Source organism: Tympanuchus pallidicinctus, unplaced genomic scaffold, assembly GCF_026119805.1.
Source record: "Tympanuchus pallidicinctus isolate F22 unplaced genomic scaffold, pur_lepc_1.0 scaffold18, whole genome shotgun sequence".
In the NCBI taxonomy this organism is placed as follows: Eukaryota; Metazoa; Chordata; class Aves; order Galliformes; family Phasianidae; genus Tympanuchus; species Tympanuchus pallidicinctus.
In genome coordinates this window covers 2,581,679-2,607,073 of record NW_026294699.1, presented here as the reverse complement: position 1 = coordinate 2,607,073, position 25,395 = coordinate 2,581,679, and the positions used below count along the sequence as shown (strand labels likewise).

At 57.1% G+C, this 25,395-nt stretch overlaps 1 protein-coding gene across 4 annotated transcripts; it reads right to left on the bottom strand.

Annotated features, from left to right (window-relative positions):
- Positions 1–3,072: 3,072 nt before the first annotated feature.
- On the bottom strand, positions 3,073–24,964 carry SRL (sarcalumenin). Of its 4 annotated transcripts, XM_052679699.1 has the most exons (8): positions 24,798–24,962; positions 16,958–17,893; positions 15,379–15,477; positions 14,731–14,826; positions 11,587–11,622; positions 7,950–8,066; positions 7,299–7,532; positions 3,073–6,668 (listed from the first exon to the last, which is right to left on the bottom strand). In XM_052679699.1, exons 1-8 carry the CDS (start codon positions 24,856–24,858, stop codon positions 5,857–5,859), a joined length of 2,391 nt encoding a protein of 796 aa, XP_052535659.1. In that variant the 5' UTR covers positions 24,859–24,962; the 3' UTR covers positions 3,073–5,856. The 4 variants fall into 4 exon arrangements, with proteins under 4 accessions (XP_052535659.1, XP_052535660.1, XP_052535662.1 ...); XM_052679700.1 differs by lacking the exon at positions 11,587–11,622 and having other exon boundaries at positions 24,798–24,964; XM_052679702.1 differs by lacking the exon at positions 16,958–17,893 and having other exon boundaries at positions 24,798–24,927.
- Positions 24,965–25,395: the final 431 nt, after the last annotated feature.

The following is a 25,395-nucleotide window of genomic DNA, read 5'->3' as shown; positions in this document are numbered from 1 at the left end:
AACCCCACAGTCAAAAGCTGGGAAATCCAGGAATTCCAATTCCTGAGCCCATCTTAAATCTGCTCTCATGTGAATGGGACCTTTTGTTGTGCCACATCAGGGCGCCGTGCCACCGACTTGATTTGGCTGCTGTTAAACATGCACCCTTGTGCGTTCTGACTCTATAGGAAGATGCTGCGTGCCCAGATCTGAAGGATGTCAGGGCTGGGGGCTGGGAAAGGACACCTGGCCACTGGTGGGGCACAAGGGGTTTCCTCCCTGATGGTTCCCCTCCCTGATGAAAGCAGAGCATCAGAAGTGTTTCTTGGAGCACAGGAGCACGTTCTACCTGCTGTGATGTGATCTGCTGAGAGCCTCCGAAACACCCATAAATCACCTCTGCAAACTGCGCCTCTAACATTTATCGGCTTGTTTCTGTCTGCAAGCCAAAGTGCCATTAGACTGACTCATATTTTGGCATTTTGTGTTTGTATACAACAAGATGATGTTTGCAAGCAATGGGAAAAAAGAAAAGAAAACACAAGGAAACCCTTCTTGGGCAGCACTGCCATCCCTGCAGGCCTGGCCTTGCTCTGCAGTGTCCCCAAGGAGCAGAGCTCAGCACCTGCCCCTTCTTTTCTTTCCCTTTCCCTTTCTTTTCCTCTTCCTTTCCCCTCCCTTTTCTTTTTTTCCCCTCCCCTCCCCTCCCCTTCCCTCCCCTCCCCTCTCCTCCCCTCCCCTTTCCTCTCTCCTTTCCCTTTCCCTGTCTTTTCCCTTTCAGTTTCCTTTCTTTTCCTTTTACTTTTCCCTTTCCCTCCCCTTTTACTTTTCCCTTTCCCTCCCCCTTTCCTTTCCTTTCCTTTCCTTTCCTTTCCTTTCCTTTCCTTTCCTTTCCTTTCCTTTCCTTTCCTTTCCTTTCCTTTCCTTTCCTTTCCTTTCCTTTCCTTTCCTTTCCTTTCCTCTCCTCTCCTCTCCTCTCCTCTCCTCTCCTCTCCTCTCCTCTCCTCTCCTCTCCTCTCCTCTCCTCTCCTCTCCTCTCCTCTCCTCTCCTCTCCTCTCCTCTCCTCTCCTCTCCTCTCCTCTCCTCTCCTCTCCTCTCCTTCCCTTCCCTTCCCTTCCCTTCCCTTCCCTTCCCTTCCCTTCCCTTCCCTTCCCCTTCCCCTTCCCCTTCCCCTTCCCCTTCCCCTTCCCCTTCCCCTTCCCCTTCCCCTTCCCCTTCCCCTTCCCCTTCCCCTTCCTTTCTCTCTCCTCTCCTCTCCTCTCCTCTCCTCTCCTCTCCTCTCCTCTCCTCTCCTCTCCTCTCCTCTCCTCTCCTCTCCTCTCCTCTCCTCTCCTCTCCTCTCCTCTCCTCTCCTCTCCTCTCCTCTCCTCTCCGCAGGGCTCAGCCAAACGCCAGGCACTGTGGGTTGGTGCTGGGAGAAGAGCAGTGTGTGGGGCATGTGAAGGGGGAATGCAGCAGCCACCGAAGCGGAAACTCTCGGATGCAGATGTGTGTGGAAAGCCAAAGAGCTGACAGTTTACTCTTCCTTCCTCCCACAGCAACACAACTGCAATGATTTTTTAATGACAGGTAGGACAGGAGGTGGGCTTCTGGCTTGAAATCCTCTGTCCTGCTGAAAAACACCAGATTTAGGAGCAGCAACCATTAACCACGGCATCGAGAAGCATCGGGCAGCACCCTCGCTCCTTGGGTCACCTGCAGGGGATGCTGGCACTGCAGAAGGTCCCGCAGTGACTGCAGGAGCAGATCTGGTGGCTGCTGCCATGCTGCTGTGTTTTTCCTGTTCCTCCCACTGCTACTCCCGCTAATATTAGCAGCACTAATTGCTCGTCGCATACCATGCGTGTGCATGTTAGCGTTTCAGAACGGCTAATCGTTGCTTTCTGTAATTAAACGGCCACTAATGAACGTGCTGCAAAAGGAGCAGCCTGTTGGGTTGCACCCTGGCTCCCTGCAGGGCGCCCTCGATCCTGCTCTGATGCAAGGCACTGAGCCGCCAGCTCCCCATGCACAGCTGGCTGAGGAAAGGCAGGCACCCTTCCATGGGAAGCCATACCTGGAGAGCCATGGGGCTCCCTTCACTGCAGGGAAAAGTGTTGGCCTTGTGCTCACTGTGAGAAAAATAGACTGAGTTATAGGCGCTGCTCCTTGCCTCTGCAGCATAGAAACAGAAACGACATCAACCTCATAGCAAAAAGCCACTGGTTTGGGCTGGAAGTGGATGGCCCTTCGGTCCCTTCCAGCATAAGCCATTCTATGATTCTGTGATACTTTCATCCCTGAAATGCAGCAATGCCGGGGTGCACGAGGTTACAGGTGCTACTCTTCAACAGGCAAAATACACAAGTCTGAGGGAAGCTTGTTCTGGGTTCCCTTATGCAGGGAGCAGCCCATCAGCTCCACACACATCAGAGCAGGTGAAGGAGACCTCAGGGCACTCCACGGGGCCAACAGGGCAGTGGGACCATCGCCTTGTGCTGAGTGCCAGCAGTGCCACTGCTGAGCCCTGGGCTGCAGCATGGCGAGGCTGGGAGCAATGCTCGTGTTTTCCATCCAAGGGATGCGCCAGAGCTGCTGCCAGCACTGCGTCTCAGGGGAATCAGTTTTCATCCTGCCAGGAGCATTAATTTCTCATGATTCACATCTCTAAAGCAGCTTTGGAAAGAAAATGTGCTTTCGCTAGTCAGACCTCCACGCACGTCAAGATGCCACAGTTTTTTCCAGACTTTCCAAAGGAAGCCACGGCTGAGCGAGACATTCCTCCTCCTCCTCCAGCTTTCCTGCAACAACCCTTTCAGATCAGTGAGCTAGACAGATTGTTGGAAGGACACACAGACAGAGCTGGGCAGCAGGTCCCCAGGCAGGTCAGGCACCGACCCAGGCAGTGCTCCAGGGGCAGAAGCCACAGCCATGAAAGATGTTGGCTGGTCACACACATCCCTGGGCTTTGTGAGGGGGGACCCAATGCTTGGGGGATCCTCTGTGGGTCAGCACTCCTCCTAGCCCCTCGGAAGGAGACACAGCCCCCGCTGTCTGCCTACCTCTTCCTCAACCACAACAGTTAGAAAAACTAAGCAGGCACCCATGGGGAGTGAGTTTGGAAAAGATCAGGATTTATTAGACAGGCTGATGTTCAAACTGACAGTTTCATCCAAATGCACATGATCTGGGCATCTACACAGGCCTGTACCCCAGCTATGCCACTCCCAACAGCATCTGCCCAGCACCCTCTCAGGATAGACGCCTGCAGCCCTGGTACTGGGACATAGAGACTTGGGGTTTCTAAGCAGAACACCAAGGTCTCCACACTCCCCTTCCCACAGCTCCCAGAGCTCCCCTAACACAGCTGAGAGGGGCTGGGCTGACTGATCCCACAGCTGGGACCGGCTCAGTGTCACCTGCCCCTCCAGCATGGGGCCAAGGCAGTCTCTGACATTGGGTCTGTCTGCCATCACTCTCACGTGGAGTGCTGTGTGGGGCATTGCATGGAAACCACAACATTCCCTACTGGGGAGGGACATTGGAGGGACATGGAGGAGCCCCATCTGGGACCCTCAAGCTCAGGGGGTGCGTAGGGCGTGAGGATGGTGGAGAGAGGGGTGTAAATAGGAGAGAAGGCAATGAACGCCAGAGACAAGCTGGAGCAAAAGGAAAGGGTCTGGGAGAAGGATGGGAGCATCCTGAGAGCAGAGTAATGCTGCCTTCGGGCCCAAGGCCATAGGGAAAGATTGGGCTCCTTATGGGGCCTGAGGCACCCCAAACTGAGCCCACCAGCTCTGGAGGGCCAAAGACCGCAGAGAAAGAGATGGCACAATGCAGCACTTGCAAATAGAAAGTTTGCTTCTCTGTGCATTGCTTACCGTGACAACGACACACGGTGTGACAGCAGGAACAGCAACAACATCAGCACATTTCTGTCAGTGTTTCTACTCCATTAGCTCCTAAGAAAACCATGCAAATTCGCCTGGCCGAGGACAGTGAGAGGCGAGAAAGTGGGTGAGACAGAGAGGGACGATGATGAGCAAAGGGATCACGTATAAGAAGGAAAAAGGAACAGAGTGAAGGGAGGCAGCAGCTCTGGGCAGGTTTGAGATCTCACAGCACTGACTCATGAGTGCATCACTTCTCTCCAGGCTATCCTGGCTGCGTCCTCCAACACTTCTCCTTGCCTTCACTCATTACCTGCAGTCCCCTCCCATGAGACGTGCCCCTTCCCATGCCTGGATGTGGAGATGTCTCCTCGTAACCAGTCCAGCTCCAATCCCACCACTATGCAGAGGCAGGGAGCGTGGGAAGTCCCTGGGTGCAGTCCCACAAGCCCACCACAGTTCAAGGGACCTCCTGACAGCACCCAGCCCCACTGCCCAGGGACATGGAACCCCATGGATCTTCTCTTCACCCACATCCCATGGGGCAAGGGAAGACAAGGGGTGCTGCCCTTCACACCCTTCTCATCACAACAGAACCTTCCATGTCCTTCATTCTCTTTCCTTCATTCAGAGCCTTTGCCTTTTTCTTGCCTCACCTGGCACCTTCATGTCTTCTTGTTCCTAACAAAGGTAAGTCCTCCAGCACCAGAGCTTTCCTGGAGAGCAGCATTACTGGTCATCCATTGGCAGATTGCTGGAGTGCTCAAAGGCACCATTCTCCATCCAAGCCTGCCTCTTGGTGGCTTGCACTGGGCTCAGCGCCAGCCATAATCTCCCAGCCTTCACTGCTGGGTTTCCAGCTCAGCTCCCAGGGGAACATCACCTTCTTGAAGCAGTGCTCACTCTCCCATGGCTGCTGGGACTGAGCGTCGATGCACAGAGATGAGCCAAGAAAATCACGGCTAATGTGGGTGAAGTCTGGAGAACAAGCCACAGAAACCTGCCTGGATTGTCCTGGGGAGAACAGGTCAGCAGAGGGAGAAAAGAACACGGCTGGTGATCCTCCATTCCTGTTTCCCTCCGCAGAGCACAAAAACATGGGGGTTTGACTCAGAGAAAACGTTCAACATGGACTGAAAAAGGCCTGCTGACACTCAGGCTTTGCTCGCCAGTAAGGATTTTTGAGGTTAATGGCAGGAGCAGGCACTAGTGCCTCATCTCTGTGCTGACTCGGGGAAGGAAGAGCTTGCTCACAGCCCTGCAGGTCGCTGTGATTTGGGGTGCCGTCCCTGTTCCCCCAGCACAACTAGGCTGTTTCCAGCAGCTCCTTTCCAGACCACTCCTTGCTGTGACATGGACTTGCAAATCTCATCACGACAACCCGTCTGGAGACACAAATGCCCCTGCAAACACCCAGCGGGGGGGGACCGAATCCCTTCGTATGGCTCACATCCAGTGAAGGCTGCAGAATCAAGTTAAGCTCAGCTGTTACATGAAAGGAGAACTCCACCAGGCAACCTAAAAGTCTTGGAAGGAAAACCAGGGTCAGTATTTGCAGGGATTTGCAGGATGTTTGTGCTGTGCCCCAGGGCTCCTGCTGGTGCCTCCGGTTTCTGTGTCACTGCTGTGCTCTCACGTCGTGCCCTCATTCTTGCTCCCTGCCAGCTTCACATCTGCAGAGGTTGAAACTCCTGTTCGCCCATCTCGGCACCAGTGAAGAAGCATCTACAGTTCTACCTCACCACACATTTCTCATACTTACAGCCTAAACATTGCCTTCTACGCAAAAGAACAAAGATAAAATGTCAGGAGTTCACAGTTTTTATTCTCTTTCTTATGCCCACCCATCTTCCCCTGCCATTGATGTCAATGACTCAAAGTCCTCATCGTACAGTAGCCTTTGCCAGTGTGGCACTCAAGGGGTTAACAAACCATGGCCTCTTGGACAGATAAGACATAAGCTCATTCACCGGTAGGAACACGAGGATGGTTATGGTACTGAACACCTTATGGTTTCTTGTAGCGATTCTTTGGGGTTTCGCCACAGCCGGTGACGTCGCAGGAGAGAACGTTGGGCTTCTTCCCCAAGCCAATGCTTCCCAGCAGATCGGGAAGCTCACGAGTGATGGCCTTCTCGATCTTCTCTAAGTAGCACCCTCCCATGTAGGAACACTGCTGAGACAGCAGCTTAAAACCAGTGATGGGGTTGATGCCAAAGAAGTCCTTGTAAGCCTCGCGGTTGGGGAGGTCAAATTTGCTGACGTTGGTCTTCGCCAGAATGGACTTAAAAATAAAGAACTTGTCAGGATCTTCCACAATGTCTCTGAACACCAGTTCTCCATCGCTAAAGAAGGTCATTTTGTCCTTGTAGGTCTGCAGATAGCGATCGACCAACAGGGCGTGGATGCGCACCCGGATGGCGTGTTGGCGTATGAAGGCAATCTTATTTTCCATCCTGTTCTCAATCACCTGGTTGAGATCTTCCAGGAGCGATATCTCTTCTTTGAGGAACAGGTCTTTGTGGGTATCTGGGTGGTACTCGTGGGGCCAGAAGGAGCTGACGTACACCCTGGGAGGCTCCGTGACGTTGATCAGAGGAGCCAGGCTCCAGAACAAGGCTCCGTAGACCCTCATAAGCTCCTGGGTAGCCAGGCTGTCGGCTTTGTTCAGGATGATTCGGATCTGAGACTCGCGGCCCTTCAGCTGGCGAAACAGCATCTCCAGCTCCAGGCCCACGTCCAGCTTCGTAGGGTCAAAGACAACAAAGATGAGATCAGCTCTGTCAATGAACCACTGGCACACGTCGTTGAACGGGTAACCTTGGAGAGAGGAAAGAGAAATCCAGCAGAAATGGCCAGCAGGGGGGAGTCCCTTCTGATTAGGGGATAGATAAAGCTTGCTGTCTCACACCCTGTCTGGCTTAGACGAGGTGTGAGGCACAGAAGACCTCTCATGCAGCACAGAAACTGTTTCATAAGTGCTAAAACACTTCAGAGCTTTTTGGCAGGAAAGCTCATTCCCGTGTCTGAGCCTGTGTGCCTCCCTCAGCCTCACCTCTCCAAGCCCTTTCTCTCCAGGGAGACCTCGTAGTGGATTTCCAGTACCTCAAGGGAGCTTATAAAAATGATTTAGAGCAATTTTTTAACAATCTGATAGTGACAGGATGGAAGGAATGGCTTTTAACTAAAGGAAGTGAAATTTAGGTCAGATGTTGGTGGAAATTCTTTATTCACAGGGCAGTGAAGCTCTGGCACAGGCTTTCCAGAGAAGAGAGGGTGCCCCATCCCTGGATGGACCCATAGGCAGACTGACTTCTCCAGCCCCCACGGTGTAGGAACAGATCCCTGCTGTAGCCTAGGGCTCTTCCTCAGTGTGTCAGACATCTAGGCTACCCTACATATAACAGCATCCTTCCTGGAGCCCTTTAGGTGAAGGCAGAACACCCCTACCTCGTTCTTGCTGCTTGCGGTTTTCAATGATGCCTGGTGTGTCCACAAAGGTGACTCGCTCCAGGAGCTTGTGGGGCACCTCTATTCCAATCAGCTTCTCCAAGAAGTTCTGCCCGAACTTCTCCAGGGGAGAGAAGGAGCGCGCGCTGTCAGCAGCCATCACGATGCCCTCGATGGTCTTCAGCTTGGGGCCATGCATGATGACAGTGAATTCAGAGGTGGTGGGTTCTGCCCCTGTTCAGCACAAGAGGAGCAGCAGAGATGTGAAACCCATGCCAGGCCCTGGACATTGCAGGCCCAGGACGAGGTGGGGATCTTGGAAGCATCCCTTGCTTGACAAGAGATGCTGGAGGAACATGGGAACTGGGGCCATGACATTGTTGTCAAAGCTCTGGGGAACATTACAACAGGGCTGTTTTCTGCAGGGACAGGTCCTTCTGGAGGTGGCGTGGCTGAGAAGGGTGCCCTGGAGAAGCACTTTCTACTCAGCTCCCGTGGTACAAGTTGACATGGGTGGGAGCAGAGAGGATTGGGAAGGGCTTTTCTCTTGGGAGGCTGAGTGCATTGGCTCCTGGTGGGGAAGGATGGGGAGAAGATGGCGAGGTGCCCTTGCTATGACTGCAGGGTGGAGGGCTGTGGTGAGCGAGGTACCTGTGTAGAGCTGGTAGGGAGTGTCATCCAGCCCGAGGAGGTAGTTTATCATGGAGGATTTGCCAACGCTCCACGGTCCCAGGAATAACACCATCGGCTTGGAAGTGATCTCCCCATCTGCAGAGAGGGGAAATAACAAGAGGAAGTGAAGAAACAATGGCTGTGGCTGCTGTGCGCCGTGCATTCCCTGCTGTAATGAGCATCCCATCTGAGCAGCACGGCGATGAAGCACTTGGGGAGCCGTCTGCTCTCCCAGCACTGCTGCCACTGCTTGGTCACACTGAGCCGTGGCACTGCCCAGCGAGCCCCGTGCTGGCACTGCAGTGAGATCAAAGCCTGTCTGCCCTGCTCCAAGCTTTGGCCCTCATGCTATAGAACAGCTGGAAGGTCCTTTTGTTATGGTCTCGCTTCAGTTTGAGTTCAGTTGGAATGAGCACAAAGCTGCAGGAGTAGTTCTGGGGAGCAGGTGTCACAAAGCACCGGACATGCAAGGGATGTAGCCATGCTGCAGTCAGGTGGATGCCTTGTGCAATGGAGCTGGGGTGTTTGAAGGGTGCGGGGCTCCAGCCCAGCACAGGGAAGGCAAGCTCAACTAACAGCCCTATTCTGTGCCTGGGAAAGATGGGAGGAGAAATAAGCACGGTCCCCATTCAATCCTGCAGCTTGCTGGGAGGCTCAGAGAGCACGGATGAAGGCTGCCACGGGGCCCATGAGGACCTGTTCCCACATGTGATATCTGCCTACGACCAACCCCTGCTCCAGGGTGCTGGGACTGACTGCTACCATCAGCCCACGCTGCCCAGCCCCACCAAGCCCCTGTGGTGCCAGCCTGCAGGCTGTGTCGAGGGAACGTGCTGCAAGCCCAAATCAGGACAGAAATGGAAGTGAAAACAGAAGGGTGAGCTCCCATTTCTGGCAACCTTCCCCATACCCTCTTCATTTCCAGGGACCACACTGCTCCATGCTGCCACCCAGACAGGAGCAAGGAACCGCACCAGCAGGCAGAGCAACCATCTCCACATCAAGGGAGCCCCAAAGCCAACATGATGATGAGCTCTCACTTCCAACGGTGGTAGAGGACACTGCTTGGCAGCTTGGCACCCAATTCATCCAACGGCACCCCCATCACCACTGGAGAAAAGGAACAGGCTGGGGATGTCTCTCCATGGGGCACAGCCTGTGGCTATGCGACTTACCCCCTGCCCAGGACAAGGCATCCACAGTAGGACCAGCAGGACTGGCCCTGAGCCCTGCTTGTTCCATGAGGCTGCGCCAGCCAGAGCCCTGCAGTGGGGTCACAGCCCCAACCTGGGGCAGTCAGAACCAGCCTTTCTCTGCCAGCAAACATACAGCCTGCCCACTTCTGCCTCCCTGGAACATTTGGGATCTGACTTTCTGTTCCCATGAGGGATAAAAACAAGTGTTGAAACCTCAGGCTTTTCTTATTAATTATTCCTCCGTGCCGCTGTATCGCTGCTCCTCTGTTTGCTTGCTGGCTTTAATTGGGTTTCGGATTATTATTGTGATTATCCCCTGTGATGTTGTGCCAAAGTTTTGGGGCGGGTCCCCACGTGCTTTTTCATAACAGATTCCTGGCCAGGTGCGGCTACACGCAGGCTGGAGCCGGCAAGCTCCAGCTCCATGCATGGACCACAGGGTTCCTCCAGGTGCCATCCTCATATGCCAGGGAGGCAAGGGCTGTGCCAAGGCAGGCAGCCCCTCTGCAGGTCACCCAACCCCTCTCCTGCTTGGCTTTTGGAAGCTGCCGGGCCTGGAAAATGTCACCTCATGAACAGTCTGTCCTTGCTGCCTCCCTGGACATGGGAACAGGGAGCAAAGTGTGTGTCCCACCATGCTGGTGCTGGCCTGTCCCCCAGTCTGCCCCTCCCGTACGGGTTTGCGATCACCTTGAAGGGGCTGCCAGGGAAAAAAGGGCTCGGGCAGCTGCCAGCTCCTGCACATGATGACAGCAGCTCCGCCGTGCGGCTCTCTCCAGCCACCAAGTGGCTGCTCGCTCCCAGCCCAGCTCACACTGAACTCTGCCACTCGTCTCAGCTCATTGCAACTCATCCTGGTGACTTCTGCAGACCTCACACCGCTAGGTGATCAAGCCCTGCATGCAAGTGGGGGAATCCTTGTAGCCCTCTGCTTTTCATCCACAGCTTTGCTTAAATCACAGTAACCACTTATCTAAACCGATAGGTTTCTGGAGCACAAAGCATGCTGAGAACCACAAAGCACCCAGTGAACAGAGCTAGGGACCCTTTGCAGGGACTGTGCTTGCCCTTAGCCCACGTCCCGGAGCACTGTTGCCCCTGGAAGGGCTACTGCCCTAAAGAGGAGTGCAGAGAACTGCTTCTCTCTGTTATGGAGGGACCATTTTCTACAGCAATGGCTTTTTGGGAAGTTCTGTGCTGCTTCCAAGGCCAGAATGCCCTCAGGAGGCAGCCCTGATGCTCTGGGGCTGGGATCCCCTCCTCACTCTTCAGCCAGACAGAGGGATGGCTCAGCCTGTGGGGCAAGGATGACCCTTCCCAAGGTAAAGCAGAAGGACAAAGCCTCCCTGCTCTCCTCGCTCAGGTTGCCCCAAGCGCCTGCCCTCAAACCGTGTGGGTTCAACCCCCTGGGCAGGCTCTCCCAGCATCACTCCCTGCCAACCACCCCTGCGCCCAGACACCACCAGTCCCTCCTCCAGGGCAGGAACAGCACACGTGAACCCACAGCAGCCACCGGTCTGCGCGTGACACACATACCCCAGGATGCAGGGAAAGCCACGCGTGGATTCTCACCTCCATGTCATGCATTCACCCCCACGTGTGCACACCCACAGCAGCGCGTACGCATGTGTGCCTGCAGTGAGACGCAGCGAACGCAGCTATCTGACATGCTGTTTATACCTGCACTGCTCCCCACTGCCTGCACGCTGGCATCACAGTGAGCCAGCAGCCCCTGGGCTGCACCGGGGCTCTGCCGTGGTACGGAGGAGTCTTTTTGGGCAGGGGCTGTGGGTAGGGCACGAGGTGGGATTTCCCTGTCGTTTTGCCGCAGTACGTTGCAGCAGGAACGCAGGAGGAGGGCAGCGCTTCTCAGCCTCCCTCCCAGCCCCGCTCCTGCGGGCGCTCCTGCCGGGGTCCGGGCGGCTCAGCTGGGCACGGCACGGGCCAGCGGGCAGCACCAGCTCCCAGGAGGGCTGCGGCCGCCGCGCAGGGGCCGGGCGGTGTTACTGGGACAGCTGCTGCCGGGTCATCGGCTTAAACTGCAGCCAGGGGGATCAAGGGGAAGCATTCGGGGAAGTTTGTGCACGTAGCGGGGCCGAGGGTGGGAGGAGATCACCCCGCAGGGCGGGCTCTCTGCTCTGACCCACGGGTGTGAGATGGACCCGCAGGTCCACCGCAAAAGCTTTTGGGTCGTGCATCGGGGAGCTTACGCCTTCCTGAGGTTTATGCAAGAGGGAAAGGTTTTAAAAGCCCAGGGGAGGTGAGCGCTGCGGGCAGCGTGGTGCTGCTGAGCTCTGTGCTGGGTGATGTGGGACAGAGAGCTGCTGAACCACGGCTCTGCTGGGGTGAGGGAAGGGGAAAGGCTGCTGAGGAGCTCAGGCAGCGCTGGCAGCATGCAGGGGACGGGCAGCGATACCAACCTGTGGCAGAGGAGCCCAGGGTGCGTCCGGGGTAAGCTGTTAGCAGGGGACACGGGGAGAGAGAAAAGGTACCGTGAGTCGAAGAAGGGATGCGGCTGCCTGGGTCTGGCCCGGGCCGGAGAGGGAGCTGAAGAGCGGCCCTGGCCTTCTCGTGGGTGGGACAAGCCAGCAGACGGCCACGTTTCCAGCAGGAAAGAAGGAGTTACAGTTCGTGAGCAACGAGACCCGCAGCTACCAGGACGAGACTCCAAACCCAGCCTGCCCTGCACACAGGCAGCACTGCCACACCAGCGATGCGCTGCTCCCAAACCTGCCCCTCTCAGCTGCTGCCTTCCCTGGCAGCGCTCACCAAGCCAGCGGAGCTGTACAAGCCACGATCAGGACAACCAGCAGCCCAGACATGTGCCCCAGCCACGTGGCAGTGCAAGTGCATCCATCCCTGGTGATGGCAGCTGCCATTCCCCACACAGGCGTGCTGCCTGGCACACGCACAGCAGTCAGGGTCTCTGGAGCGCACCACAGCAAGCTGCCCATCACCGGGCTGCAAACTCAGCCAGGAGTAGGCATGGCACAGCAGCCCAGCCGTCACCAAGCACACAAAGAGAACCAGCACATAAGTGCAATGACAGAGCAGACAGCCTGCACCGGGCTGGGGATGGGATGGAACGTCCCTGCTGTGAGCACAGGGTGGGCGAATGCTCCGGGATGTGATCAGACCCCAACACATCTCAGCCAGGCTCATGGTGCCTACTGTGGGTCCATTAGGACAGGTAACATTTACTCAGTACCGCAGCAGGGAGACCCTCGCTGGGGCCAATGAGGAGCAAAGCTAGAAGAAAGCAGACAAAATGGAGGACTGCCGTGTAATGGAGGGGTGAAGGAGAGCGTGGCAGCACCCCTCTATATTGGCTTACACTTCTAAAGGTCAGGCATATTCCATGACACTGCTGCCCTACTGCTTACCCAGCTGTCCTGCTCTTCCCAGCCAACTCAGCCTGCAGCTTTGTACCCCCTCTACACTACAGGGGATTCCCTGCAGGGTGGCTCAGGGCATCTGGTTCACAGGGACTCCCCACCCTAACACCAGAACCCCCTTTAGATGATAGGCAGGGTTAGGGCTCACCTCACCACGCAACAGAAGAAGCTCAGAAGGCTCATCTTTGTCCTCACCCATCTCACAAACCCAAGAGGACTCCCTCAGCCAACCCTCCAATTTATCTGTAGGCTACTCTAATTACACTGTTAATGAGGGGTTGGGAAAAGCTGTATCAATGGTTATAAAAGGCAAACAGCTGGGGTTGTTTGGGGGGTAGAACAAGCAGCTCTGATAGAAAGAGGGCTCTTATAGCTGCACTCTGGCTGAGCTGGGGGGCTGCAGGCAGTGTGGTGTCCCTGTGCTAGGAAGCTCTGACTCCAGGTTACTGGCTTTGGTCATACCTGTGCAGCAGTGCATGGTGAGAGATCAACCCAGGGCACCTGTCGGCCTGCAGGATGCACTGGGGGTTGTTCCTCATGGGGAGAAGGAACAGGCTATGGAGCGGTGGGGTGAGATAAGGCTGTTGAAGAGCACCAGAAGCTGCCCTGATGAGACCTGCTGGGTTTGAGAGGGGCACTGCCTTATAAAGCGTGAGGTTTGGTGGGTCCCAGGGGCCCTCAGCAGGGACTGTTAGTGCTGTCCCAGAAAGGAGCAGAGAGGTGCCTGCTTTTAGCCATAGGATGGCTCTAGGGCACACTGAGATGTCCTGAGCAAGGAAGCAACCTGTACACTGAGAGCTGGAGGCTGCATCTTCTGGAGGTGAGCAACAAAGACAGGGTAGGAGGCTGAGAACCCACCACCTCCAGCCATCTCCTAAATGCAGTGCCCCACAGTGAGCTGGCAGCAGGTGCTGGTTGCTGTGACCCCCAAGCTGCCCTCCCACGTGGCAAGCAGTGTGAGGCAGGCCCAGGCAGCACAAAGGCAGCGACACAGAGCTGGCTGCAAGAGCAGCAGTGCACGCCTCATGTTGTATGAGCCCTACACCCACCCACCCCACAAAACCCACGGGTGAATGGTAGCCAGTGCCAGGGTGTGGGAGCAGGGCTGTTACTGAGGGCTCTGCAGCCCTGTTCCCTCCCCATCCTGCTGTCCCCCATGAGTATCCTGTTCTTGCTCCTGCCTCTCTACTGGGTTGGCAGATGTGCTGGCCTTCCTACAAAAGGCCAGAGGTCTGACACTGGCCTAAGAGTGGCATCTGGGCTATAGTGGGGTCCCCTGTAAAACAAAGGTTATTCTCTCAGGGGATGTATCCCATGGGTTTGCCCATACAGGCGTGGGACCCATAAAGCTTGGAAGGAAGGTCAGGGCCATTTCCAAGGCATGGGGATATGTGACTCCAGCTCAAGACAGGGCTTCAGCAGAGCTTTCACCTCAGTGCACTGGGGCCTCGGACTGAGCTGGAACCACTTGTCTGGACAATGTCCTCAGGATCACCAGAGCCGATGTCAGCCTGTGGTTGTTCACATCAAATGGGTCAGAAGAGCCTCCAGATCTGTGAGCATCCTGGGGTTGGAGCTGCACTTGCCTCTTCTGGAGGGACACATTTACCACTGGGGCTCAGCCCAAGCCAATGTCCGTAGCCGCAGGGACCTGCTCACCTGATCCAAAGTGCCTGTAGTTGCCAAGGGGTGGAAACTCTAACTCCCAGGATAAAAGAAGGCTTGAGCTTGAGGGATACCCAGCCCACATGGCTGTGTCCCATATGGAGCAGGAAGGATGCCAGCTCCAGCCACCACCAGGAGGCTCAACCCCAGCCTTGAGAGGTCCTAAGCTTCCTTGCCAAGCCTGTCTCACTGGGCCATGATCTCTGCTTGGCATGGGTACAGAGCATTGATGTTGAGCAGGTGGAGGACCCAAACTAGGCAGAGTTCAATGTTCAGCCTACACAGATGGTCCTGACAGCAGATGAGCTAAGGCAGGAATGCCTGCCTCTGGGTGCTGGGTTCACTAGGGCATGTCCTCCAAGCCCAGCATGCTCGTGGCCTTCTCGGGGAGCTGTAGAGGAAGCCAAGCCACCCGAGCCTTTCCATGACCTGCTCTGTGTGCTGCTGTCTGAATGCATCCCAATGACCTGACGGTGCCAGAGACCTGGGTGCCCACAGCATTACCTGTGATCTCGTGCTGCCTCAGCTCATTGTATCTGTAGGACTGCTCCAGGGGCTTGATGGAGGAGTGGTAGATCTTCCTCAGCCGCTGCAGTACTCCTGGAGGAGCAAAAGCATGCACACTGGTGACAGGCAAACCCCATGCACCCCTTCGCATCCCTTCTAGGTAAGATGCTGGACATTCCCCGCAGACCTTGAGGATGACTCAGCTGTAAATAAAGTGACGCATCTCACACTTGAAATCCTGCGCAAAATGATCCAAGTCACGCATCTTGAAGCCCCTGCCCTGCTGATATTTGTGCTGCTCTTGCCAACATGTGATGCAGGAACCTCCCTCGTTAATGCTGTTTAGCACTTAACACCCATAATCCCCAAAGCCTTCCACCACCGTGCCCAGGGACCTGGTGGCAGGCATTTCCCAGACAGTTATCTTTCTAGTTTTCACTGACAAAGGGACCAGCAGAAGCAAGCCTGATAAGAATAAACCACAATTCATAATCAGAACAAAAATCAAAACCTTTTATCACAAGTTGCCCCAAGCTTCTCTGAGCAGCAGGGAGCAGCGTGGCTGCCTTGGGCCAATACACCAGTTACCAGCCCCCTAGTTGAATGTCTCTGTGTGCCCTCGTATGTCAACGTGGGTCCCCTCACCTGAGAAGTCATCTGCAGGTTTGTCTTCGTTCAGCTTGAGGGTGTTCTCCAGGTGGGACCGGTCGCGCTTGGTGGGCTCGCTGGCATCCTCAACCTCTTCTGGAGGGAAAGAGAGAGAGAACTGTTATGGTGGGGGCTGATGGCGAGGGGCTGTGCGGGCGCTCACACAAGCTGTGCTGGGGAGAGGCTGCTGGGGAGCACGCACATCCCGAGCCCACCCTGCCCGGCACCCACAGCTTCGGCACACCGCTTGGTTTCTGTTCCGCAAATGCTCCTAAGGGGTTTGGTCAGAGCCGCCAGGGGAAGTGTTGTGGGCAACTGCTCTGCTCCGAGGAGGGGCGGTGAGGGAGAGGCGAGGGCCGGCGCCCATGGGGAATGCGAAGGACGTGCCTGGAAGGGGCTCTCGGGTGCTGGGAGTGCTGGGTGGGAACTGCGGCACCTGCTGCCCGCGGGGCCCCTGCCCAACCCGCTGCTCCCCGACAGCTGCAGCTCCCCTCGGCTTTGGGCACTGTGCTCTGCCTCTCTCCCTGTCCACTCCTCAAAAGGCTTGCAAGGTTCTCTCTTGCTTCTCCACCTCTGCGTCCTGCCAGGCTGCAGCCCTCCATGGGCACATGCTGTCCCTGCCTCCTTGACTTGGCAGCGTGTGGCAGGAGGTGGCCCTGGACTCGCTCCCCAGTGTCCCCATGAAGGGGGACAGAGGTGTCCCCAGTCCGAATGTGCTAGCAGAGCCGGTACACCAAGGGCCCCAAGGGCTGGGCTATGGGGGCAGCACCAAGCCCCACGCTGAGCCTCAGGCTGGGGTGCTGAGGAGGACCTTTTGACTTGCCAAGTACAGCCACCGAGACCAAACTGGGTTTTCCCTCTCGGCACAAATGTAAACTTTTTGAGCTTGGATGTTACAGAAGGAAGCAAAAAAGAATCAGCTGGGTCCAAAGGTTGCTGCCTTACCTACGGGGCCAAAGTCCGCAAGCATTTCTAGTAAAACATGGCAGGGGGGATCACTTTTCCTGAGCTAGCTGCCTTTGGCTGATTGGACACACCCTGCCCACGGCCAGGGCAACGCTTCAGCAGCTCAGCAGTCTGAATTAGCTCTTTGCATCTTCCCTACAAGGCAAGGGCTGAGGGCCAGTGGCTGATGGACGCGGGGCCCACCAGCCTGGGCAGCGTCCTGCCTGTGTGCCAAGAGAGCCGGGTGAGTGAGCTCTGCGGGCTGATAAATGTCCTCTAACAGCTTTGCAGCTGCTGAAAGGGATTGGAGGGAAGAGAGATTCTTATATGTGTCTGCAGATGAGAAGAGAAGTCATGGGCTTAAAGTGCAGTGAGGGAAATGTCGGCCAACCTCGGTATCACCGCAACGAGCGCCGACGTCTGCAGGCTCCCACCTCGCCATCGCTGCCCACGGCACGGCCGCCCACCCGTGCAGGTTAAGGGCAGGACAGGAAGCACAAGCATTAGGAGAGGGCCATGCATTAGGCGCAGTTTAATGTGCCAAGCTCAGCTCCGCCAGGTTTGATAGCAGGTCACTCTCGATGCCCTCTGCTCGCTATGTTACAGCACACGGAGAGAAAAAGACTCCAACCTATCTGGCTGCGCCGGGGCTCAGCGGCAGCGGGGCGGGCACTGGCTGGGCTCTCCATTTCTGCTAATGGTGCCTTGTCTGCCGGGGGGTCTCCCACTGCTGCCGGTGGGTCTTCTGCTGTTGGAGGGTCTTCTGCTGTTGGAGGGTCTTCTGCTGTTGGAGGGTCTTCTGCTGTTGGAGGGTTCTCCAGGGCTGCTGGTGGGATTTTGACAGCTGTTGGTGGGTCTTCTGTTGCTGCTGCTTCTTCCACTGCTCTAGATGGGTCTTCTGCTGCTGCTGGGCTGCTGCTGCCAGAGCCAGGCTCCACGTCCCCACAGGGTGGGTGATGGCAGCTGGCAGGGCCATTCCTCTTCTCTCCCTCACGGCCGGCTGCTGCCTTGCCATGGCTCTTTTCCCCTAATGTCTCTTCTTTGTCAGTTCCTTCAGCTCCATCCTCCAGCCCCTCTGGACTGGCACCATCCTCCTCAGACTCTCCCTCCTCTGACTCTGCTTTGCCTTCATCTTCCTCAGACTCCCCCTGCTCGTCATCTTCCTCTGAGCTCTGCTCATCCTCTTCCTCTCCTCCCTCGGGAGCAGACACTCTTGGCTCCTTTTCCTCTGAGGCCACTTCCTTGGTGTCGGCCTCCTCCTCCTCCTCCTGGCCACCATGTTGTGTTCCATGCTCTGGGGTGGCCTCTCCCTCTGCTCCAGGGCTGCCCAACGTGGTGTCCTTCCCTGATGACCCGTCAGGCCCCTCCTGGCCCTGTCCTGCAGCCTCGCTCAGGCCTCCCTTCATCTCTTCAACCCTCTCACCACCTCCCTCTGTGGTTCTGAGCACAGAGGTGTTGGCAGCTCCACCATCATCCTCCTCCTTGGGGCTGCCACTGACGGCCATCTCCTCCCCATAGGGCTGTGCAGCAGACAAGGGGCGTTGGGTGGCATGGCCGACATCTTCATCTAAACGATGAGAACAGCTCGGTCAGTCTCACCCACGCCCGCCCATGGCCATGGGGGACAAGAGAAGGCTTGGATGCCATCACCAAGATTTTAACTCCTGCTAAAGCATCTCTGGCTCTGGCTCGCTGTCCTGGCCATAGCAAGAAGCTGGGCACAAAGAGGCGTCTGCGGGTGGAAGCGCTGATGCTGCCTGGATAGGGGACGTGGCCCCACGGCTGCACACCACAGCCACCCATGGCCGTGCAGCCTGTGGGGTGCTGCAGAAGCTCTATGGGGTGGTGAAGCGGCTCTGAGAGAGGACCCAGCTGTGTGGGGAGCTCTGAAAGCTGGGAGCGAGAGGCCAGGGGTGCTTGGCAGGCAGAAGGGTCCTCCCCAGCCCTGCACAGCACGGTGGGCTCTGCCTTTCCAGTGCAGGGCCTGACCCCGCGGCGGGCATGGAGCTATTTATTGTGCACGTCCCTTCATTAGGAAAACATTTGCCACTCCGTGCAACTGGCTGGAACACAATGAATTTGTTCTGCGGGCTGGGAGCAGGCATCTGTATTTTCCATAGGCCTCCGACTGCAATTTAACATTAGTCAACGGATGCCAAAAATAAAATATCAACAGCTATACTGTCTCCGTTACAAACAGTTGCTGCTCGTCTAAATAATCCCCTGAAAACTCGAGTGCCTGCATACCAGGGAAGTGTTTCAGAGGAAAATAATGCCTTTGTACTCCAGCTGGCAAGCAGATGCCAACCGGGAGCAAGGCCACCGCTGCCCAGGCTGTGGTCACGGCCAGCAGCTCAAGCATTGCACACAGCATGGAGCCAGCCCTCTCTTGTAGCCTTGCACGTGGCATCCCACACCTCTGTGCTGTGCCAGGGACCCACAGGACCCTGCTTGCCATGACACCCACTGCTTTGGCAGCACGATGGCATGGGTGTTAAACCACCCTCCAAGCCACCTAAAGGGGAGAGCTGGCGTGAGGCGTGCTCTGCTCACTGCACCCCAAGGATCCCCATGGCGGATGAGGACAGGGATATTCTCAGCGTGGCCCCAAAATAACCAATGAGCCAAAGGGCTGAGAGGGAAGTGCTGCTTCCAGGGCAGGTGTTTGGGGAGGGTCAGGGCTGGTGAGGAGAGGCTGGGCAAGAGTATGCAAAGGAGAGCTCACTGGGGATCCCTACGTGTCCCTTTTGAGTGGATGCAGAGGACAGATGTGTCCCCTGGGCAGTGACATGCTGCATCCCCTGTGCCCAACTGTGGGCCACATACAGGGCACAGGGAGAAAGGAAATGTTCTCCATGCTCTCACACTGGGATATTCCCTGCCACGGGCTTCATTTCCCGTGACCTTCATGGAATTACATAAAGCCCCTCTCCCTCTCCTTCTCACTCCTGTTTCCCCTACATGGTCTCCAAATCCATCGCAAGGCAAATTGTGCTGATCTGCAGATGGCCGGCTGGTGAGCACCGGGTGGCTAAATGGGCCGAAGGTTACGGGCTTAACACCCTTCTCCCATCCTCTGCGGGCTAAAAATACATCCAGCAACTGTATAGTGGGGTCAGCAGCAGCTCAGCAGGGCAGGGGCAGCACCGGACCCTCACTCTCAGGCACCCACTCGCTCATCCCCGGCCCTTTGACCAAGGGTGACACCCTCAGCCAGGATCTGTCTGCAGCCCCGTGCACCCCAGGATGGAGAGGGACAGCAGTGATGTGCAAACCTGTTGCAAGGTGACATCAAGGCTCCCCTTGTTCATACCCTGCATTATGCCAGGCAGTGTGGAAGAGAAGACCTTGAACCACTCACTTTCAGAACCCTTGGTCCCTGACTGGGAACACAGCAACCCCATCCTCTGCTGTGACAGCAAGTCATGGCACAACCGCAATGGAAATCCACCAGTGGGATATGGGACACCGGTGCTGCTGCCACAACAGCCAACATGGGAAGCATGGGGACGGTTCCCCCATCCTACAGCTATGATGCACGCATCCCTTCCTGCTGCCGTGCCTTCCTGCCTTCCTTACCCTTGCATGGGACTGTATGGAGCAGTAATGCCAGAATGGACACCGAGAGCCTACCTCTGTGAATGTGAACACAGAGAATGTGGACACAGAGAGCCTACCTCTGTGAATGGCATCAGGGCTGGAGACAGCCAGGAGGGACAGATGGGCACAGGTGGCCCTGGGAAGGACATTCTCTCCCTCCAGCAGAAATAGGAGCCCCGAGCGTGGGGACGGCAGCGCGCGGTGCTGCAGGGATGGCTTTTTGCACGCCTTCTTCCCCTGCCCGAATCCCAGCCCCAGCAGCATGCAGGGAGTTATTTCTGACGGCGGCTGTTTGGGGGATCAGCAGTTCTGCAGTGGGAGAGTGCCCCGGGAGTTGCAGAATGCCCCAGGGGAACCAGATGCCCTTAGGGGTGCAGGGCCATGCACGAACCCTGGCTTTGCCCTTCCCCAGTGCCCTGTGCTCAGCACTGGGGCTCCCTTCCTTGCTCACGTTTTACACCGTGGGGAAAAGCGAAAAGCCAACATTAACCAAGAGGAAAAGCCAGCATTAACCAAGGCAGCCTGGTTTCTCTTCTGCTCCTCAAGGCATGCGAACCCAACCCAAGGGAAAGCTCCAAAATGGGTACCAATAGCCAGAGAGGGGACAGCCACCATCTCCCACTAGAGTGGCTCTCCCCCTGCATTGCCAGTGGGGCTCAGGGGGATCCCACACCCCGGGGTGCACATCTGATCCGGGAGCCGTGCCCATCCTGGTGGCAGTAGGAGTGACAGCAGTGACGATGGCACGACCCAGGGGGACACGGGCACGAGGAGCTGCACGGGTTGAAAGGAAGCCAAGGCCAGGTCCCAACTGCCAAAGCAGTATTTCTTGCTATCGCTATTTTAACGAGGCCTGGTCAAAGAGATGTTCTGGTCAAACTCACTCATTCACTTAGAGGAACGTCTTGGTGCTATGAAAGAAAGACGCACGTGTTTCCTTGTGGGGAATTTTTAGCAGACCCAAGGAAGCCGCTCACCTGTCTCTCCTCTCCTCATTGAGCACAAGTGAGGCCGCACTGAACCTAAAATCTGTGCCCGGTCCTGACAAAGTCCTGCAATGGGCCAGGAATGTAGCTGGGCTCAGAACCACCCAGCACCTCCTGGGATTCCCCCAGGAGACAGCGGCCACACCACAGACCCCCTGCAGGCACCTCCTGTGTCACGCAACATCCCTGCCCGGTCTGCCCGTGCCTCAGTTTCCCACTCCATGCACCCCCTGCAGCCCTGGGGCATTTTTCCAACAGTTTTGCAGGAGAAATCCCTGTGTGAAAGCTTCCTGCACACAGGAGGAGATGTCTGATCTATGCGGATCACAGCAAAGACATAGGAAACTATGATGACTAAGATGAGCAGGGGGCTGGAGCACCTCCCCTATGAGGACAGGCTGAGGGAGTTGGGCTTGTTCAGCCTGGAGAAAAGAAGGCTGCGGGGCGACCTCAGTGCAGCCTATCAATACCTGAAGGGAACCTACACCCAGGAGGGGAGTAAACTCTTCAGAAGGGCTGACAACAGCAGGACTAGGGGAAATGGATCAAAGTTGAAGGAGGAAAGATTTAGGTTGGATGTTAGGGGGAAGTTCTTCACAAGGAGAGTGGTTAGGCCCTGGAACGGGCTGCCCAGGGAGGTTGTGGATGCCCCGTCCTTGGACGTGTTCAAGGCCAGGTTGGACGGGGTCCTGGGCAACCTGATCTGAATGTGGATGTTTGGTGGCCCTGCTAGGCAGGGGGGTTGGAACTACATGATCCTTGAGGTCCCTTCCAACCCGGGTGATTCTGTGATTCTGTGAAACAGATTTGTCAGGCTAACTTGACCTGGTTTGTGGAGGAGATTTCAAGTTTAGCTGGAAAAGAAAATTGGCTGTTGATTTCTATAAATAGTGGGGTAGGGCTGCATGATATTTTGATTAAGAAAGCAGGGTAAGGAAACCTCAACGATTAAAACCAGGCTCGGGGCTTGCTAAATATAGAGAGGAAAAATGGGGAATGGTTTCTGTGGGGTGGTTTTCTGATTGCTTCCCACTGGGGTGTTCACCCCAGGGTTCCTATTGGAGCCTTGGAGGAGAACCTGAGCCTGTGACCGCTGGCTTGCAGATGGCACAAAGATGAGGGAAGTGGTGAAGGAAGAAGCGAGATGGGAAATTGGGGTCTGCAAGCGAGCAGCCAGCGAGGAACAGCTTGGATTTTGGAGCCAGATGGTGCCTTGCCCCACATGATCCCTAAACTTTTGGGATTGTTCAGATGGCGCCGAGCCCCAGCAGTGGGACAACAAGCCAAATTCAGCTGGGTCTCTAAACCAGGGCTTTTTTCTATGGGTGCCAGCACCCGGCCTGGCTCAGAGTGCCCACCCGGAGACTCCCCAGCCTCTCCACCAGCCCCTGCTAGCACACGAGCACACCAGCTTCCTCGGGCTATCACTTACAAGGGAAATGTCCCTGCAGCTTAAAATAGCTCAGCAGAGCCCTGCCAAGCTGCCAGCACCCACTGCCATGCAAAGAATGGGACAATTCTATGAGCAGTTTGCTCACCCTCAGACCTGCTGCCTGGGTCTGGATTTGGGACCCCACAGTGCAGCAGGCAGCATGCAGGTCTGCAAGCAGAGACATGAGGTTTCCTGTCCATCCACCCTGCCTGGATGGACGTCACCTGCATGGCATGCCAAGAGTGCTCCCACTGATGTGGGGTCTGGTGGGACCAGGAGTCACATCACACCAGTGTGTCCAATATCTGCCTTGCTTTGCTCAGCCCATAATGTGGAAGAGAGTCAGGATACCCGTGGGGATCAGGATCTCTACTGTACAAGGAGATGTGACAGGGATGTAGGTGGCACAAAGGACCGAGAGCTGTGGCATCCCACATACCATGTGTCTGCACCAAACAGCAGTGGTGCCCACAGTTGTGCTGATGCTTGGCTGGAGTACAGTGACCCCACAGCTCTGGGGAAGCTCAGTGCCCCTGGAGGGCAGCTGGATGGGATGGAGGTGGAGGGTGCCTGGAATGGCAGAGCTGGGGTCACCATTGGGGCGGTGACACGTGGCAGGTGGAGGAGCTCACCTCAAGGAGTCACATCCTGAGAGCTGGGGCCTGCCCTGAAGTGAGAGCCCATGTCAAAGTGACATGTCCTGGGTGATCACCCTGAGATGCCATGAGGATGTGGTGGTGGAGCTCACCCTGAGGTGACACGTCCCAGGCAGGGGGAACACGGCGGGGTGCTACGTCCTGAGAGATGGGGAGCGCCTTAAGGGTGGCAGAACCCACCACAAGATGACACTTTCCATACAGATATTTCCAAACAACACTTCTGAGGAGGGCTTCATCACAAGGCTCATCTTGGGGTGATGGGGAATCACCCCAAGATGCCACAAGGAAGTGGTGACAGAGCCTGCCCCAAGGTGGCACATTCTGGACTGAGGCAGGATGGGGAGTCCCAGGGCACGGGGGTGGTGGCCACGCTTGCTGTCACAGGCAGAGCTCTGTGCCAGCCCCGTAACACCCTCGGCACTCACTGCAGAAAGGCACAAGTGTGCCAGGGTTTCCCTCAGCTCCTTGCCCAGCTGGAGGTGGGCAAGGTCCACGGCGGGGAGCTCTGCCAGGCCCGGCCACGTGGGCCACGGGCCCTTCCCACCCTTGGGAGCAGCGACAGGGCCCCAGCAGCCCCAGGCATCACCAAACCAGCGTGAAGTAACAGCCTTCAAAATGGCAGCGGCAGCCGGGGTTGCGGGGCTAGCTGGCAGTCAGCGGGGAGCACATCCACGAGCCAGGCTCTGCCCAACCCATCTACCAGACACCGGTCCCACAGAGCTGCCATTGCACCCCACAGCACCAGGGTGAGCCCAGCGCCAGCCAGGCTGGTCACCGTATCCTCCAGACACCCTCGCAGGGCCACCAGCCATGCCCAGAGAGGACGCCTCCATAACTCACCCCCATCCACAGAGGCACCCTGCTGCCAGCAGTACACATCCCTCACCTCAAACCCCTTTTATTCACCGGAACGGTCAAAGATGCCCTTAAAAGGCTAAAAGTGCACTGGGCCGGGGCTGCGGGGCTGCAAGAAGGCAGCAGCTGTGGGTGCTGCCCGCGGGGCCGCGGGGGCCAGGCAGCCGCAGGAGCACAGTGTCCCCTTACACGGCTGTTTCCATACTTAGCTGCCCCCCGGCAGCGTGGCTGCCTGAGCCCGGCCAGGCAGCGAACCGGCCCAAATTAACTCAAGGGCAAACAAGGGTAACGGCGGTGCCCCAGGGGACGCCACGGGACCGGGTGAGCAGCAGGGTCTGGAGGTTACCCCAACGTCTGCCAGGTCCTCGGCGGGTGAAGGTCCTGTGCTCGGTGCCCTGGAGCCCTGCAGTCCTCATGCAGGGGCTGCAGCCTGGCAGCACCGAGCTGTGCCAGCACCCATGGGTGACGCTGCCCCCAGCACCCCGGCTGCAGCACAGCCCCTGTGCTCACATTGAGTGCAGAGCAGGGACCCCAACCTATGTCCCTGCCAGCCACTCCTGATCACACACTGCCTCGGTTCTTCATGTCCCTACAAGTTTTGGGGGTGCCAGCATATCCTGCTGGGGGCACCCACCTGGGGTCAGGCTGGGCTCACCAGCCACCCACAGCCCTCTGGGCACCCGCAGCCCCATGGGCGCTCATAGCACCGCGCACACCCTCAGCCCTGCTGGGCACCCAGAACTCCATGGGCACATGAAGCCCTATAGGAGCCCCCAATCCCTCGTGCACCCACAGCCTCACAAAGCACCAACAGCCCCAACGAGCACCTACAAACCCATTGGGCACCCAGAGCCCCATAAGCACTCACAGCTTCTCAGGCACCTACAACCCCAACTGGGCACCCACAGCCCCATAAGGCACCCACAGCCCCTCGGGTACCTGCCGTGCCGAGGAGCAGGAGCGAGGCCACGCAGCAGCACAGCAGGTTGAGGCGCTTCATGGTGGCTGCCAGGAGCTCTCCGCCGCTCGCCGCCCGTATTTATACGCCGGGCCGGGGGCCGGGCTGCCGGCTGTCGGCTCAGCCCTGCGCACACGCCGCTGCCTCCGCTCCCGGGGGCCGGCAGCCGGGGGACGGAGCGGCAGCGCTGCGGTGCTGATGTCGGGGAGGGGTTGGCACGGCGGTGCTGCCGGTGAGGTCACACCGTCCCACGCCTGGAGCCGTCCCTAAGGATGGGCGCAGCCGCTGCGCAACGCCCCGGGGACATCCGAGGATCGGAAGCCCGCTCGCATAGGCTGAAAGCGCAGAGGGTGGCGGGGCTGAGGATAACGGTGTGGAGTGGAGGGCACAGAGGGAATTTGGGATCCTTGCCAGGCTAACCCTAACCTTAACCCTAACCCAGTCATCGTGAGTGGGAGTTGGAGGGACCCACAGCCGCAGCGGTGCCCCCCAAAAGGCAGTGGAGGGGATAACTGTTCTCAAAGCCCAGGAGAGACACGGCGATCCCGATCGGCCACCTGCTGGGGGACACCGGGTGGG